Source organism: Lampris incognitus, chromosome 6 (assembly GCF_029633865.1).
Source record: "Lampris incognitus isolate fLamInc1 chromosome 6, fLamInc1.hap2, whole genome shotgun sequence".
In the NCBI taxonomy this organism is placed as follows: domain Eukaryota; kingdom Metazoa; phylum Chordata; class Actinopteri; order Lampriformes; family Lampridae; genus Lampris; species Lampris incognitus.
The window spans coordinates 42,806,998-42,822,498 of NC_079216.1; the positions used below are offsets into that span (position 1 = coordinate 42,806,998).

At 47.6% G+C, this 15,501-nt stretch overlaps 1 protein-coding gene across 1 annotated transcript in view; it reads right to left on the minus strand.

Moving 5' to 3' along the window:
• cry1b (cryptochrome circadian regulator 1b) overlaps positions 1-11,093 on the minus strand; it is a 54,058-nt gene extending 42,965 nt beyond the window's left edge. Inside the window, 2 exon segments of the mRNA XM_056282415.1 lie at positions 10,636-10,794; positions 11,056-11,093. Of these exon segments, the coding sequence (XP_056138390.1) occupies positions 10,636-10,794; positions 11,056-11,093 (197 nt within the window).
• Positions 11,094-15,501: the final 4,408 nt, after the last annotated feature.

Genomic DNA, 15,501 nt, shown 5'->3' on the forward strand with positions numbered 1-15,501 from the left:
CGAAATGGTTGCGGATGTAATGACGAAGCCCGCATCCAAGGTAAAACTGAAGACATTTGCTAAGGCAATGTTTGGTGTGTGAAATGTGAGTGGTATGGGTTATACCAAGTTTTATTTTTATTTTTGTTCTATGAATAAGAAAAGGTATACAGTAAGCTCATGATTCATAAGTGGGAGTGTTGAGATATGACACCAGCGTATTTGTATGACTATGTGTTACTGTGTACTATTATTTTGTTTACGACTTTGTTTGTCCACTAGTGGGCGGTGTTGCGCTTGCATGCGCGGATTGATTACGTCACTGAGACGCCGTTCATTTTTCTTCATCTCCCCAAACTACCGAATAAACAGAGGCTACATTTTTCCCTCCAGCAGAAGTTCGGTAGTCAGTACGATTCTTTATAACGGTTTAATAATCCACTTCATCTGCGCAGAGATAGACATAAAGTATTAGTCTAGTCTTCTAACAATAATCATTACATTTATATAGCGCTTTTCTAAACACCCACAGCACTTCACATTGAAGGGGTGAGCCTCACCTCAACCACCACCAATGTATAGCACCTAGGGCTGCACAATGTATCAAAAATTGACCTTCATCGCGATATCAACATGCACGATATATGTATCGCAAAAGACTGCTTGAACTGCGATAAATGGTATATGCACGTGCCATTCAGGGCAGCACGGCAATGCAGTGGTTAGCGTGGTCGCCTCACAGCAAGAAGGTCCTGGGTTCGAGCCCCGGGGTAGTCCAACGTTGGTGGGTCATCCCGGGTTGTCCTCTGTGTGGAGTTTGCATGTTCTCTCCGTGTCTGCGTGGGTTTCCTCCCACAGTCCAAAAACATGTAAGTCAGGTGAACTGGCCATACTATATTGTCCCTAGGAATGAAAGGGTGTGTGTGTGTGTGTGTGTGTGTGTGTGTGTGTGTGTGTGTGTGTGTGTGTGTGTGTGTGTGTGTGTGTGTGTGTGTGTGTGTGTGTGTGTGTGTGTGTGTGTCAGCCCTGTGATGGCCTGGCGGCCTGTCCAGGGTGTCTCCCCACCTGTTGCCCAATGAGTGCTGGAATAGGCTCCAGCATCCCCGCGACCCTGAAAGCAAGATAAGCGGTTAAGATAATGGATGGATGGATGGACGTGCCATGCATTCACACTATGCGTACTACTAGGCGTTTGAGCTCACTTTGGTGCCTCCTTCTGGAAAAAAGGCGGTAGTGTCACTTGGCCGATTCCGCCTAAATAACGACAAAATATAATGTAAAAAATAAAATTATAACATTAGTTACTCAGTCTGTAAAACTGGTATACATCAGTTTTAAATTGAGAATGTTACGTAATTATTTATAATATAAACTCCAAGTAGCTGCTTTAAATAGGCCTAGATGTTCTGTTAAAGTGATGAAGAAACTGTATTGCCATGCAACAAAGTTGGTGGTATTTGTTCACTGTCAACATAGCGGCTGTAGCCAGGTGCTTTTTTTTCTCAATAAAACCATGGAGGTGGAATGGAAATAATGCATTTCGTCAGTGTGCATAGGCTGTTCATTGTCAGGGGTCTGTGTTGGCAGCAAACCTAAAGCAGAAAGACATTAAAACTGTACACTTCAATATTTGTTTTATTTATCGTGTCATATCGTCATCGCAACATTCAACAACGTTATCGCATATCGCATGTTTTCCTAATATCATGCAGCCCTAATAGCACCCACCTGGGTGATGCATGGCAGCTATTTTGCACCAGAACACTAACAACACATCAGCTTGAGGTGGAGGAATCATTGAGCCAATTACATGGGGGGATGATTAGGTGGCCAGCTGGAGAGAACCAGGCTGAGCATTTTGCCAGGACACCAGGGAACCCCCTACTCTTTGCGATAAGGGCCATGGGATTTTTAATGACCACAGTGAGTCAGAACCTGTTTAACGTCTCATCCAAAGGACAGCGTCTCCTATAACAGTGTCCCCCTCACTGCACTGGGGCATTGAGATTTGACGTTTGTTGTTTTTATTAGGACCAGAGGGAAGACTTCCCCCTACTGGCCCACCAATACCACTTCCGGCAGCAACTCATTTTCGCGGGAGGTCTTCCATCCAAGTACTAGCCAAGCCCATACCAACATGTACCCTGGCTCTGCCAGGGTACATGTTGGCATGGGCAACATGTTGGTATGGCTGCCGACATATGAGACCAAGATGACATTTATGCAACAAAAATCTAATGGCCTGGCGGCCTGTCCAGGATGTTTCCCTGCCTGCCACCTAATGACTACTGGGATAGGCTCCAGCATCCCTGCGACCCTGACAGCAGGATAAGTGGTTTGGATACTGGATTGATGGATGGACCTCAGACCGTATTTCAGGCATTTAAACAAAAGCACTTTCATTTTTCCTAAATAGACAGTCCAGTCCCATGACCAGCAGAATATGAACCCTTGGCCTACTCCCTCAGATGCCTAGATCCATTTAGTTTTTCATCCTGTTATCTGTCATTTTTAAAAAAAACTTCTTCCGTTGAGTTGATATACTGAAGGATATGGCATCTGAAATCCGGGCAGCAAAATGATGCACCACATTAAAGCATTCTAACAAATTCATTGCAGTATGAAAATAAAAGATCAAACCCAACAATGTTGTCCAGCAGTATTTTTTAGGCTATATTTTGTTCCTTTAGTGTGTGTGTGTGTGTGTGTGTACATAAATATGTCACTTTTCCTGTATTGCCACCTTGCCATGGTGGAGAAGCTTGCCTGTAACAATGATCCCAAGAGCTATGCTGTCCAGAGCTTGGCTGGGTCACCCAAGGTGGATAGGTCAAGGGGGAGGTTCCAGACGAAGCATGATCCAACAAAAACCTCAACGGGCGAAACTAGTGGAAGACAATGCCAGTGGGGGCAGATGAAGGCTGCAATATAGGGTGGTCCCCAATTGTCTTTGTTCTCCATGCCATTGGACTCTGGCCACCCCCTGACAAGGACTGTGTGGTGGCTGCAGGCGCATCAGCCACGCTACGTAAAGAGCTGTCATGCACAGGCATCCTCCCACAAGGACCTAGAAGGAGGACAGTCATCCTCGACCCCAAGTGACCGCCGATGATGATGATGATGAAATGTGTTAGAATTGTGAAGAGCATTATATAATGATCATTATGACACACTAACCCCATTTCCACAGCCCTTCATTTAGAGCTTAAGGGTAAAGGTGGGTACACTGGTGAGCAAGTGCAAAACACACAAAATTGAAAGCAGCATTTCACAAAGCAAATTAACAAATCAAAAACACATTTCACAAAACAGTTAAGGTGAAAACATAACATTTCATAAAAAGGAAAAGCTTGTGACGATAATTTCCGTTGGTTAGTGGACAGACTACTACTACTACTACTATTACTACCACTACTTTCGGGCTGCTCCCATTAGGGGTCGCCACAGCGGCTCATCCGTTTCCATTTCTTTCTGTCCTCTGCATCTTCCTGTCACACCAGCCAACTGCATGTCCTCTCTCACCACATCCATAAACCTCCTCGTTGGCCTTCCTCTTTTCCTCTTCCCTTGCAGCTCCATATTCATCATCCATCTCCCAATATACCCAGCATCTCTCCTCCACACATGTCCAAGCCATCTCAATCTTGCCTCTCTTGCTTTGTCTCCGAACTGTCCAACCTGAGCTGTCCCTCTAATATACTCGTTCTTAATCCTGTACTTCTTCATCACTCCCAGTGAAAATCTTAGCATCTTCAACTCTGCCACCTCCAACTCCGCCTCCTGTCTTTTCATCAGTGCCACTGTCTCCAAACCATATAACATAGCTGGTCTCACAACCATCTTGAAAACCTGCCCTTTCACTCTTACTGGTACTCTTCTGTTGCAAATCACTCCTGACACTCTTCTCCACCCACTCCACCCTGCCTGTACTCTCTTCTTCACCTCTCTTCTGCACTCCCCGTTACTTCGGACAGTTAACCCCAAGTATTTAAACTCATATACCTTCATCACCTCTACTCCTTGCATCCTCACCATTTCACTGTCCTCCCTCTCATTCACGCATATGTATTCCATCTTGCTCCTACTGACTTTCATTCCTCTTCTCTCCAGTGCATACCTCCACCTCTCCAGGCTCCCCTCAACCTGCACCCTACTCTCGCTACAGATTCACAATGTCATCCGCAAACATCATAGTCCATGGAGACTCCTGCCTGATCTCGTCCGTCAACCTGTCCATCACCATTTCAAACAAAAAAGGGCTCAGAGCCGATCCTTGATGTAATCCCACCTCCACCTTGAACCCATCTGTCAATCCATCACCATCTTTTCTCCCACATGTCTCTCCTTGACACCATACCTACCCATCAACTCCTCACCCCCTCTGTTCCCTTCACCAACATGCCCATTGAAGTCTGCTCCAATCACTACTCTCTCCCCCTTGGGTACACTCTCCACCACTTCATCCAACTCACTCCAAAATGTTTCTTCCATCTCACACCCAATTTGTGGGGCATATGCGCTGATAACATTCATCAATACACCTTCGATTTCCAGCTTCATACTCATCACTCTGTCCGGCTAACCTTCACTCTGTCCGACTAACCTTCTTTCCATATGATGGAAAGAAGGTTAGTATTTCCATCATATGGAAAGAAGGTTAGTGGACAGAATCTGTTGATATTTTTATAGAGTTGTTTCATATCCTGTTACCAACTAAAATGATAATGGATTACATTTATATAGCACTTTATCCAGACACCCAAAGCGCTTCATAGTGAAGGGGGTAAACTGATCAAGCAAAAGTGAAAAGGAAAAAGATCACAATTTTTTAAAGATTCAGATCCACCCACCAGGGGGTTTTACGACCTGGCAAAACAGGTGGGTGTAATTAGTGACCTGAAAGAATAGAAAACCAGCAGTACTGGGGTTCCCCAGGGACCAGTTTAAGAGCCACTGATCTTTTAAAATCCAGCTAGCTAGATGACATTAGCATTGACAAATTTCCTTTGCAATTTTCTTTTGTGGGTGGCATGGCTCAAGAGGTAGAACAGGTTGTCTAGTAATCAGAAGGTTCCTGGTTCGATCACCAGCTCCTCCAGAAAGCGTATTGAAGTGTCCTTGAGCAAGACACTGAACCCCAAACTGCTCCTGATGAGCAGGTTGGCGCCTTGCATGGCCGCCTCCGCCATCAGTGTATGAATGTGTGTGTGAATGGATGAATGTGAGCCATACATTGTAAAGTACTTTGAGTGGTCGGTAGACTAGAAAAGTGCTATAAATGCAGTCCATTTACCATTTTACCATAATAAATAGTTGTGCTAATTAAATGGTTCTGTTCACTTGGCTTGTGGAGCATATCAATGATGATGACATTGTTCAGTCTCACTGTCAACTGTCTTATGTTATGTACCAAATCTGCCAGATATTTCAAAACATATTATTATAGAGCAGATGAATGTAGGGCCCTGTGATGGCCTGGCAGCCTGTCCAGGGTGTCTCATTGCCTGCCACCCAATGACTGCTGGGATAGGCTCCAGCATCCCCGTGACCCTGAGAGCAGGATAAGCGGTTTGGATAATGAATGGATGACATGAATATAGGTAATAGGTAACTAATGGAAATGAGACAGCATAGTTCTAGTTGCCCAGGCATGTAGCATGCATGCACAGACCAGAAATGAGTATACAGTAGAAAATGCAGTTAGTCTATTTTAGATATTGCAAACTCAGTTTGTAACAACACCTAATCATAATCATAACAATAATCATAATACAAATTATAATAGGAATAATTGGACTGTGTGGTGACCCACATCTATATAACGAGAGACATTCACCTAAGAGGACGGTGTACCTTTAAGGGAAGAGGCGAGGGGTCAGGTAATGCACTTCCGCTTCCGGTTGACAGTTCAGTGTCGTTGTCGAATGTATGACATTGTGGTGACCCACATATATATAACGAGAGACATTCACCTAAGAGAACGGTGTACCTTTAAGGGAAGAGGCGAGGGGTCAGATAATGCATTTCTGCTTCCGGTTCACGGTTCAGTGTCGTTGTCGAATGTATGACATGCTAAGTTGGAGCTAGTAAACTACCTCGACTACGTCTACTCTCACGTCTCCTGTCTCGTTGTTTTCTAACTCCACATTGGTGACCCCGACGTGATCGAACTACTAATACGAGTATGTCTGACAACGAAGACGCCGGGAATAATGCTGCCGCGGTACCCGCTCCCGACGCCGGTGCTAACAAAATGGCTATTGCTAACGCTAGCATTTACGCCGCTACTGTGAAGCTACCCGACTTTTGGCAGCATAATCCACGGCCGTGGTTTCAACATGTGGAAGCCCAGTTCCAGCTGAGAGGGATAACTTAGGATGCAACGCAGTACTTCCACGTAGTGGCGGCGTTAGACGCATCGACAACGGCGCGAGCAATGACACTGTTGGAAGCTCCGCCAGCTGCTGGCAAGTATGATGCTATAAAGACATTCCTCCTGAAACTATTTGTGTACGACTATATGGACACCGCGGCTGCGGTGACAGCCCGCCGCCAACCTGACGACGGGCTCTGTTATTACCATGCCAGGTTTGGGGCAAAAGCAAAACAGTGTCGCAAACCCTGCAGTTACAGGGTTCAGGGAAACGCCAAGGCCGGCGCTCGTTAACGGCTATGGGCGCCGGCCGTGACTGCAAGCTGTTGTTCATCAGAGACCCCTTGTCGGGCCGGCGGCTGCTGGTTGACTCTGGCGCTCAACGCAGCATACTACCAGCACAAGCTGTGGACACGATGACCGACAGTCACGGCCCCCAGATGGACGCCGCCAACGGCACGTCCATTCGGACGTACGGTATCAGACATGTGGACGTGTGTTTTGGCGGCCGACGTTTCGGCTGGGACTTTGTGATGGCTGCTGTATCCACCCCGCTCCTAGGTGCGGATTTCCTCTGTGCTTTCAACCTGCTGGTGGATGTTAAAAACTGTCGCGTGATTGATGTCGTCTCTTTTGCGTCATACCCCTGCACGCTTGGGGGGGCTGGAGCGCTGTGCCTCGCTAACACACTCTCCACCGGGGATCCATATCAACGCCTGCTCGCAAATTTCCCCGAGCTCACCACACCCACCTTCTCCTCGGCGGTGGCCAAGCACGGCGTGGAACATCATATCACCACAGTGGGCCCCCCAGTTTACGCCCGGGCCCGACGCCTCGACTCGGCCAAGCTCGCAATAGCCAGGGAGGAGTTTTCGACTATGGAGCGCCTCGGCATTGTCCGCCGTTCTGACAGCCCGTGGGCTTCCCCTCTTCACATGGTTACTAAGGCCGACGGGGGTTGGCGCCCGTGCGGGGACTACCGTCGCCTAAACAATGCCACGACCCCCGACCGGTACCCCATACCGCACATGCAAGATTTCTCTACCCACCTGGCGGGCGCTGCCATCTATTCCAAAATCGACTTAGTGCGGGGGTATCACCAAGTGCCGGTCCACCCACTGGATGTCCCAAAAACGGCTGTCATCACACCCTTTGGGCTCTTTGAGTTCTTACGTATGCCTTTCGGCCTTAAAGGGGCGGCGCAGACGTTTCAGCGCCTTATGGATTCTGTGCTCCGCGACATGCCACATTTCTTTGTGTACTTAGACGACATCCTCGTGGCCAGCGCGTCGGCGGAGGAACACATGACGCACCTCAGACAGCTGTTCGACAGGCTCAGCGAACACGGCCTCATCATTAACCCAGCTAAGTGTCAGTTCGGGGAGTCGTCCATCACCTTCCTCGGGCACCACATCACTCCACAGGGGGCCGTTCCCCTCCCTGCCAGGGTTGAGGCTGTCACCATGTTCCCCCGCCCCCGCACTGTACAGTCGCTGCAGGAATTCCTGGGCATGGTGAACTTTTATAACCGTTTCCTGCCCCATGCCGCCCACATCATGCGTCCCCTGTATGAGGCCCTGCGGGGTAAGAAGTCTAAGGACGAACTGGACTGGTCTTCGGGGATGGACGAGGCTTTTGTGGCCGCCAAGACCGCGCTGGCCAACGCTGCGCTGCTAGCTCACCCGTCGCCTGCCGCCCCCATAGCCCTTACAACGGATGCCTCCGACTACGCCGTGGGGGCCGTGTGTGAGCAGTGGGTGGGGGCTGGCAGCCGTTGGCGTTCTTCAGTAAACAACTCCGTGAGAGCGAGCGCAAATACAGCACCTTTGATAGGGAACTACTGGGTCTCTTCCTCGCAACCAGACACTTTAGGTTCCTATTGGAGGGCCGACAGTTCACCGCTTTCGTGGACCACAAACCGCTGACGTTCTGTATGGCCAAAACCTCAGAACCGTGGTCTGGGCGTCAGCAGCGCCATCTCGCGGCGGTTTCCGAGTTTACCACGGGCATACAACACGTGTCGGGCAAGGATAACTTCGTCGCCGACTGCCTTTCACGGGCGGTTGTTAACGCCGTTTACTTGGGACTCGACTACGCCGCTATGGCAGCGGACCAAGTCAAGGACGCGACCGTTCAAGACTACCGGTCGACCCCTACGGCGCTACGGCTGGAGGACGTGACGTTCGACGCGGCCAACACCACCCTCCTCTGTGACATCTCCACCGGTCAACCGCGCCCCCTGGGGCCTACTTCCTGGCGGCGCCGAGTTTTCGACACCGTCCACGACCTTTCCCACCCGGGAGTGAAGGCCTCGACCAAGCTGGTGAGCGTCAAGTTCGTTTGGCCGGGGCTCCGTAAGGATGTTAGAGCCTGGGCCGGCTCGTGTGTGGCGTGCCAACGCGCCAAGGTGCACCGCCATACCAAGGCCCCTTTGGCGCCGTTTGTGGTTCCAGAGAGGCGGTTTGACCACGTCAATGTTGACCTGGTGGGTCCCCTGCCCCCCTCCCGTGGTTATGCGTTCCTCCTCACTATTGTGGACAGGGCCACCAGGTGGCCAGAGGCTATTCCCTTGTCCTCCACGACGGCAGCAGAGGTAGCACGGGCGTTCATCGGCTGCTGGGTGGCCCGTTTCGGCACGCCTGGTGACATCACGAGTGACCGGGGCTCCCAGTTTACCTCGGAGCTCTGGACGGCGGTTGCTGAGCACCTGGGGGTGAAGATCCACCGCACTACGGCGTACAACCCGCAGAGCAACGGACTTTGTGAGCGGTTCCATCAGGACATGAAAGCCGCTCTGCGGGCAAGCCTCACTGGCTGCGACTGGATGGACCGGCTCCCGTGGGTCATGCTCGGCCTGCGTTCGCCCCCGAAGGAAGACCTCCAGACCTCCTCTGCTGAGCTGGTGTATGGCCAGGCCCTGCGGGTTCCGGGGGAGTTTCTTCCGGATGCTACGGCTCCCTGGTCGGCCGCCTCTCACCTCAGTGCGTCCCGGAGCGCTGCCGGTGCCTTCGCTCCCGTTCCGATGTCTCAACACTGCCTCCCCCGGTCCTACGTCCCCAAGGATCTGCCATCGGCGAGGTACGTCTTCATTAGGCACGACAGCCATCGGTCCCCGCTGCAGCCCCCATACGACGGGCCCTTCCGCGTCCTGGGGGCGAGGGATAAGAACTTTGTGGTGGACATGGGGGGCAGGCCGGAGCGGATCGCTATAGACCGTCTCAAGCCCGCTCACTTGGACATTGGGGAGCCAATGCAATTGGCCCTACCCCCGCAGCGGGGGCGCCCTCCTAGGTCGGCCCCGGCACCTGCCTCTGTTCCTGCTTCGGCCCCGCCTATGGCCCGGGTTTTGGCCCCATCTGTTTCCCCTCCTGTGAAGCGCAGCCGTATCCACCCCCCGACTCGTCACCTGTTCTGTTGTAGAGTCTATTTTTATGTTCATGACTTGCACTTTTGCTGTTTTGCATCGTTTTGTGTAGGTGAATTCTGGGGGGGCCTGTGTGGTGACCCACATCTATATAACGAGAGACATTCACCTAAGAGGACGGTGTACCTTTAAGGGAAGAGGAGAGGGGTCAGATAATGCACTTCCGCTTCCGGTTGACAGTTCAGTGTCGTTGTCGAATGTATGACATGCTAAGTTGGAGCTAGTAAACTACCTCGACTACGTCTACTCTCACGTCTCCTGTCTCGTTGTTTTCTAACTCCACAATTGCCTTTTAAATTGATATACACTACACCAGATTTTCATCCCTGCGAGGCACTTTACTGATGCTTTTAACACTACAAATGGAAAATAATTCCTAAAAAAGTGATGACACCGATAACTGAGTTCAACCTTTCCTAACATTATTGATAAGATACCATTAGAATGAAGGAAAATGTTTACAATCTGTGAAATGCAAATGATTGCTTAATCAGCACTTTGCCCCCCCAACACACACACAAACTGTTCATTTTTTTATATTTGTGAGGACCCTCACTGACTACATTCATTCCCTAGTCCCTAACCCTAACCATCAGAACTACATGCTCAACCTTAATCATTACTAATCTTAATTCCAACATTAACCATTAACCCCGATCCTAACAGTGAAATAGCCGATTGAAGAAGCGAGGCCTGCTTCACTCTTATGGTTAAAAACCCAAACTGCTCTTCGCAAATATAGCTGAAATGAACAACACACACACACACACACACACACACACACACACACACACACACACACACACACACACACACACACACACACACACACACACACACACAAATCGCTTTTGCCTACCTCCACTTGCTGACGCCAACATTGGAGGAGCCTGCAAACCACGGGTCGAGGATGTACACACATCGCAGTGTGTCCGTCCCCTGTATCGACTCCTTCAAAGAGGGGTTGTCATGGAGGCGCAGTCCCTTTCTGAACCAGTCTTGTCTTGTTTTCCCTGAGCTGAAGAGCCCGATAACTAATTGACGACACGATTATATTTATAGGCTAGTTTGCACCTTGCGTTCCCATCCCAAACTTTTAACCTTGTTCCAAAAAATAGTCTATGCGTTATCTCTCTTGAAAGTGAATCGCCGCATGTGTACCAGTGTTGATAGTGTGAAAAACAAGTATTCTCTCCTTAATGACAGCGACGTGTCGTGCAAGTTGACAGGTGAACCAAACAACAAGAGCCGTCAGACGTTGTTAAGACCGTTTCTTTACCGAAAAATGCGCAAGGCGTTGATTGACTCTTCATACATGTGTCACTAATACAGCACAAATGTATTTCATAAAAAAGGTACAAACTCGCAAGCGCTCAAATCCACCAAAAACAGCAAAAGCGTGAACGCCTATAATCCTACTTGTATGCCATGTAAATAAAATCATTTCTGGGCCAATCGTATCCACTCACAGATTGGCGCAATCTGATTGGTTGAAACCAACGTTTATGCACCCTACTCTCGGTCACGTTTAAGCGGTGTACAAACTGCGTTATTATTTTTCCCACCTGGATTCCGGGAAGACCCGCCCCTACTCTATCTCTGATTGGCTAACCCTATCCCTTACCCCACCCTAACTGTAAACAAACTTACGAACGGAGGCAACGAGTACTAGCCAATCAGAGGCAGAGTTCCCGGAATGCAGGTGGGGGGAAAAAACAAGCGCGCAGACTCTTTTAAAAAACATTTTTTTAATATTTTTATTGAACATTGTTCATTTTCATGTACAGATTCTTAAAAAAAAGTTCATTACAAAACAAACATGGCAAATATACATTCCATCCAAAAATATATAGATATATCCAAAGTGCCAAAGGGAACAGTATGTAAACATTTCTATACAGTATATCAGGAAGTACATAGAGATTGAATGTCACATGACAGATATACGGTAATGTATTATGAAAATAAGGGTACAAACAATAATAAATTAAATACATGACATACACTAATTGAAAATAATAAAACATAGTCCATCATACAAGGGGGAATTAATAAGGATATCAGTCTTCTAATTCAGTGGGAAAATGTCTTAACACCTCATAAATCTTTAGAGCTTTTGTATCGTTCATTAGTTTTAAAGATTTCAAGTATAATCTAAATTCATTTAAAAACAACTCATTTGGGGGATGACTTAAAGTATCTATTTTTATGAATAAAGAATTTGGCTAAGCAGAGGTCAAGCGCGCAAACTCTTACGTTTCCCCCATGGGTCACAAACTGCCAACAGAACATTTGTCTCGATTCCCACCACAGAAATGTGACAGGAAGGACTATTGCGTACAACACGTTTTCAATGAATCAATATAAAGACACAAACAATAATTTCGATAGAATTATTTGGTGTACTCGGAAGGACTCGGGTGAGCCAGATATGCATCCATTTATTATGCAATCTGAATGACATGAATCAAAATGAAACTGATCAACTTAGTACAGCCTGAACCCAACCATTCATCCATTATAATGGACGAACAAGTGGAAGCAAGATTGAAAAGATGTGTTTTGGGTAAATACTTAAAAGTTGATACAACAATGTCGTCTGGTCAGAAAGAGTCAGATTTAGTATGAACAAGGTGTGAAATGACAAATCAAAAGTAAAAATGAATCACCATTATCTGTGTTGCCAATTACTGCCTACAATTATTGATTAAACTTTTTTTTCATCTGATGTAATATGATTTGATTGTACCATGGCATTGGATCAATCAATCAATCAAATTGCATTTTTTATAGCGCTTTTTACTGATCTCAAACATAGAGAATGAAATATCACCATCGTCATTAGGTGACACGTCTGGGACACTTACTTCTAATGTTTTATATTGAATAAGAATACATAAATCTGTGTGTGGGGTTGTTTTTGTTTTCTTTTTCTTTTTTTAAAACAAATTACTTCACAAGAGAGGTCAACTTTTAATGACCCTTTAAATAATGGTTTATAAAAAAACACTACCAAGACAGGTATTTATACTGCATTTTGGAAAATGTAGTATAAACAAATTGTTAGGGTTTGTGGAAGACCCCAAGCGCACGACACCAGACAGAGATGGGGTTAGCCGAAAACTGGCGTACTTTATTCAAACATAGGAAGGCAATGAGCGACAAGGAAAAAACGGAAAGTCCAAGGGGGAAAAAACTCGCGGGTAATCCAAACGGGAACAAGGCAGGATACTTCCACGGGGAAACCTTGCCAGGGAAAAACATGAACCAAGGGCTGGGATGAGTTCGTAGAGAAAAGGGCCGTGAGAGGAGAGTCGCCGCTACTGCTGGGAGGTTACAACACGAACTGACAACGGGCACGTGGGAGGCCACCAAACTTAAACCCAGCCCTGATGACTAAGCCCGGCCCTGAGATTGGCTGCCGGCGTGGGGTGGGCGGGCCACGGCGCGGGGTGGGCGAGCCATAACATAAAATAAATCACACAAATCCAGTCCAGAGTCCAAAGTTATACATAGGCCAGCTTTGCAGAGACAAATAGCTTTGATTACATATGACAGAGGTCAAGCTACATTTCAACCATGGCTCCAGGCAAAGAACCCAAAGCCCTCCTATCAACATCCCGGTGAACATTGAATCCCTTAACCGATGGGGATACACATATCACATATCATACTTTGCATGCATATATAGAACTGTTTTGCCAAGCATTAAATAAACTTCAAAATGATCCAAAATGCCATCTCTGAAAACAATCGTGTAAACAGACAGTTTCGTGTAAATCGGCCTCTGTGGTGTCTGTCGTGCAATTTGGTTTTATCATGAATCTTTTATCTTGATGCTTAGTTCTGCAATTCTGTGGCTATGACTTTAATCCTACAAAGAGCTCATCGATTTAACAATTACAAAAAGATGCACCCCGTGGACCCACCACATGCGGGGATGAGCATTGGGGTGGGGTGCAATTCAGGTTGGGCGGCAGGCAAAGGCGGGGACCGGGGTGTGCCGACTTCCGGCATCGCAGATTGGTCCTCAGGATGTGGAATGTCACCTCTCTGGCAGTTGGAAGGAGCCTGAGCTGGTGCGGGAGGTGGAGTGGTACCAACTAGATATAGTTGGGCTCACCTCCATACATAGCATGGGCTCTGGTACCAAACTCATGGAGAGGGGCTGGACTCATTACTGGGGAGAGGGACGTCTGGAGTGCCCTACTTAGCTTGCTGCCACCGCGACCCGACCCCGGAGAAGCGGCTGATGATGAATGAATGAATGAATGAAAAAGATGTAGACGATAGACCTGATATATACACTCACTGGCCACTTTATTAGGTACACCTTGCTAGTATCGGGTTGGACCCCCTTTTGCCTTCAGAACTGCCTTAATCCTTCGGGGCATAGATTCAACAAGGTACTGGAAACATTCCTCAGAGTTTGGTCCATATTGACATGATAGCATCACGCAGTTGCTGCAGATTTGTCGGCCGCACATCCATGATGCGAATCTCCCGGTCCACCACATCCCAAAGGTGCTCTATTGGATTGAGATCTGGTGACTGTGGAGGCCATTTGAGTACAGTGAACTCATTGTCATGTTCAAGAAACCAGTCTGAGATGATTCGAGCTTTATGACATGGCGCGTTATCCTGCTGGAAGTAGCCATCAGAAGATGGGAACATTGTGGTCATAAAGGGATGGACATGGTCAGCAACAATACTCAGGTAGGCTGTGGCGCTGACACGATGCTCAATTGGTACTAAGGGGCCCAAAGTGTGCCAAGAAAATATCTCCCACACCATTACCACCAGCCTGAACCCTTGATACAAGGCAGGATGGATCCATGCTTTCATGTTGTTGACGCCAAATTCTGACCCTACCATCCGAATGTCGCAGCAGAAATCGAGACTCATCAGACCAGGCAACGTTTTTCCAATCTTCTATTGTCCAATTTTGGTGAGCCTGTGCGAATTGTAGCCTCAGTTTCCTGTTCTTAGCTGACAGGAGTGGCACCCGGTGTGGTCTTCTGCTGCTGTAGCCCATCTGCCTCAAGGTTCGACGTGTTGTGCGTTCAGAGATGCTCTTCTGCATACCTCGGTTGTAATGAGTGGTTATTTGAGTTACTGTTGCCTTTCTATCAGCTCGAACCAGTCTGGCCATTCTCCTCTGACCTCTGGCATCAACAAGGCATTTTCGCCCACAGAACTGCCGCTCACTGGATATTTTCTTTTTCGGACCATTCTCTGTAAACCCTAGAGATGGTTGTGCGTGAAAATCCCAGTAGATCAGCAGTTTCTGAAATATTCAAACCAGCCCGTCTGGCACCAACAACCATGCCACTTTCAAAGTCACTTAAATCACCTTTCTTCCCCATTCTGATGCTCGGTTTGAACTGCAGCAGATCGTCTTGACCATGTCTACATGCCTAAATGCATTGAGTTGCTGCCATGTGATTGGCTGATTAGAAATTTGCGTTAACGAGCAGTTGGACAGGTGTGCCTAATAAAGTGGCCGGTGAGTGTATGTATACCTGCCACCTGGCTTATTATTTTAACAAAGATCTGCCTACCTGTTTAAGGAATATTTTATCTAAGTTGTCATCTATTTGAAATATACCCCCCCCTCCCCAAAGCAAATCAATTCATGCAATATCCTCCAAAAATTTAATTATCACCAAACTACTCCAAAATGCAGTTATTTACCATTGAACAACTGTTGGTGTTTATGTCTCAC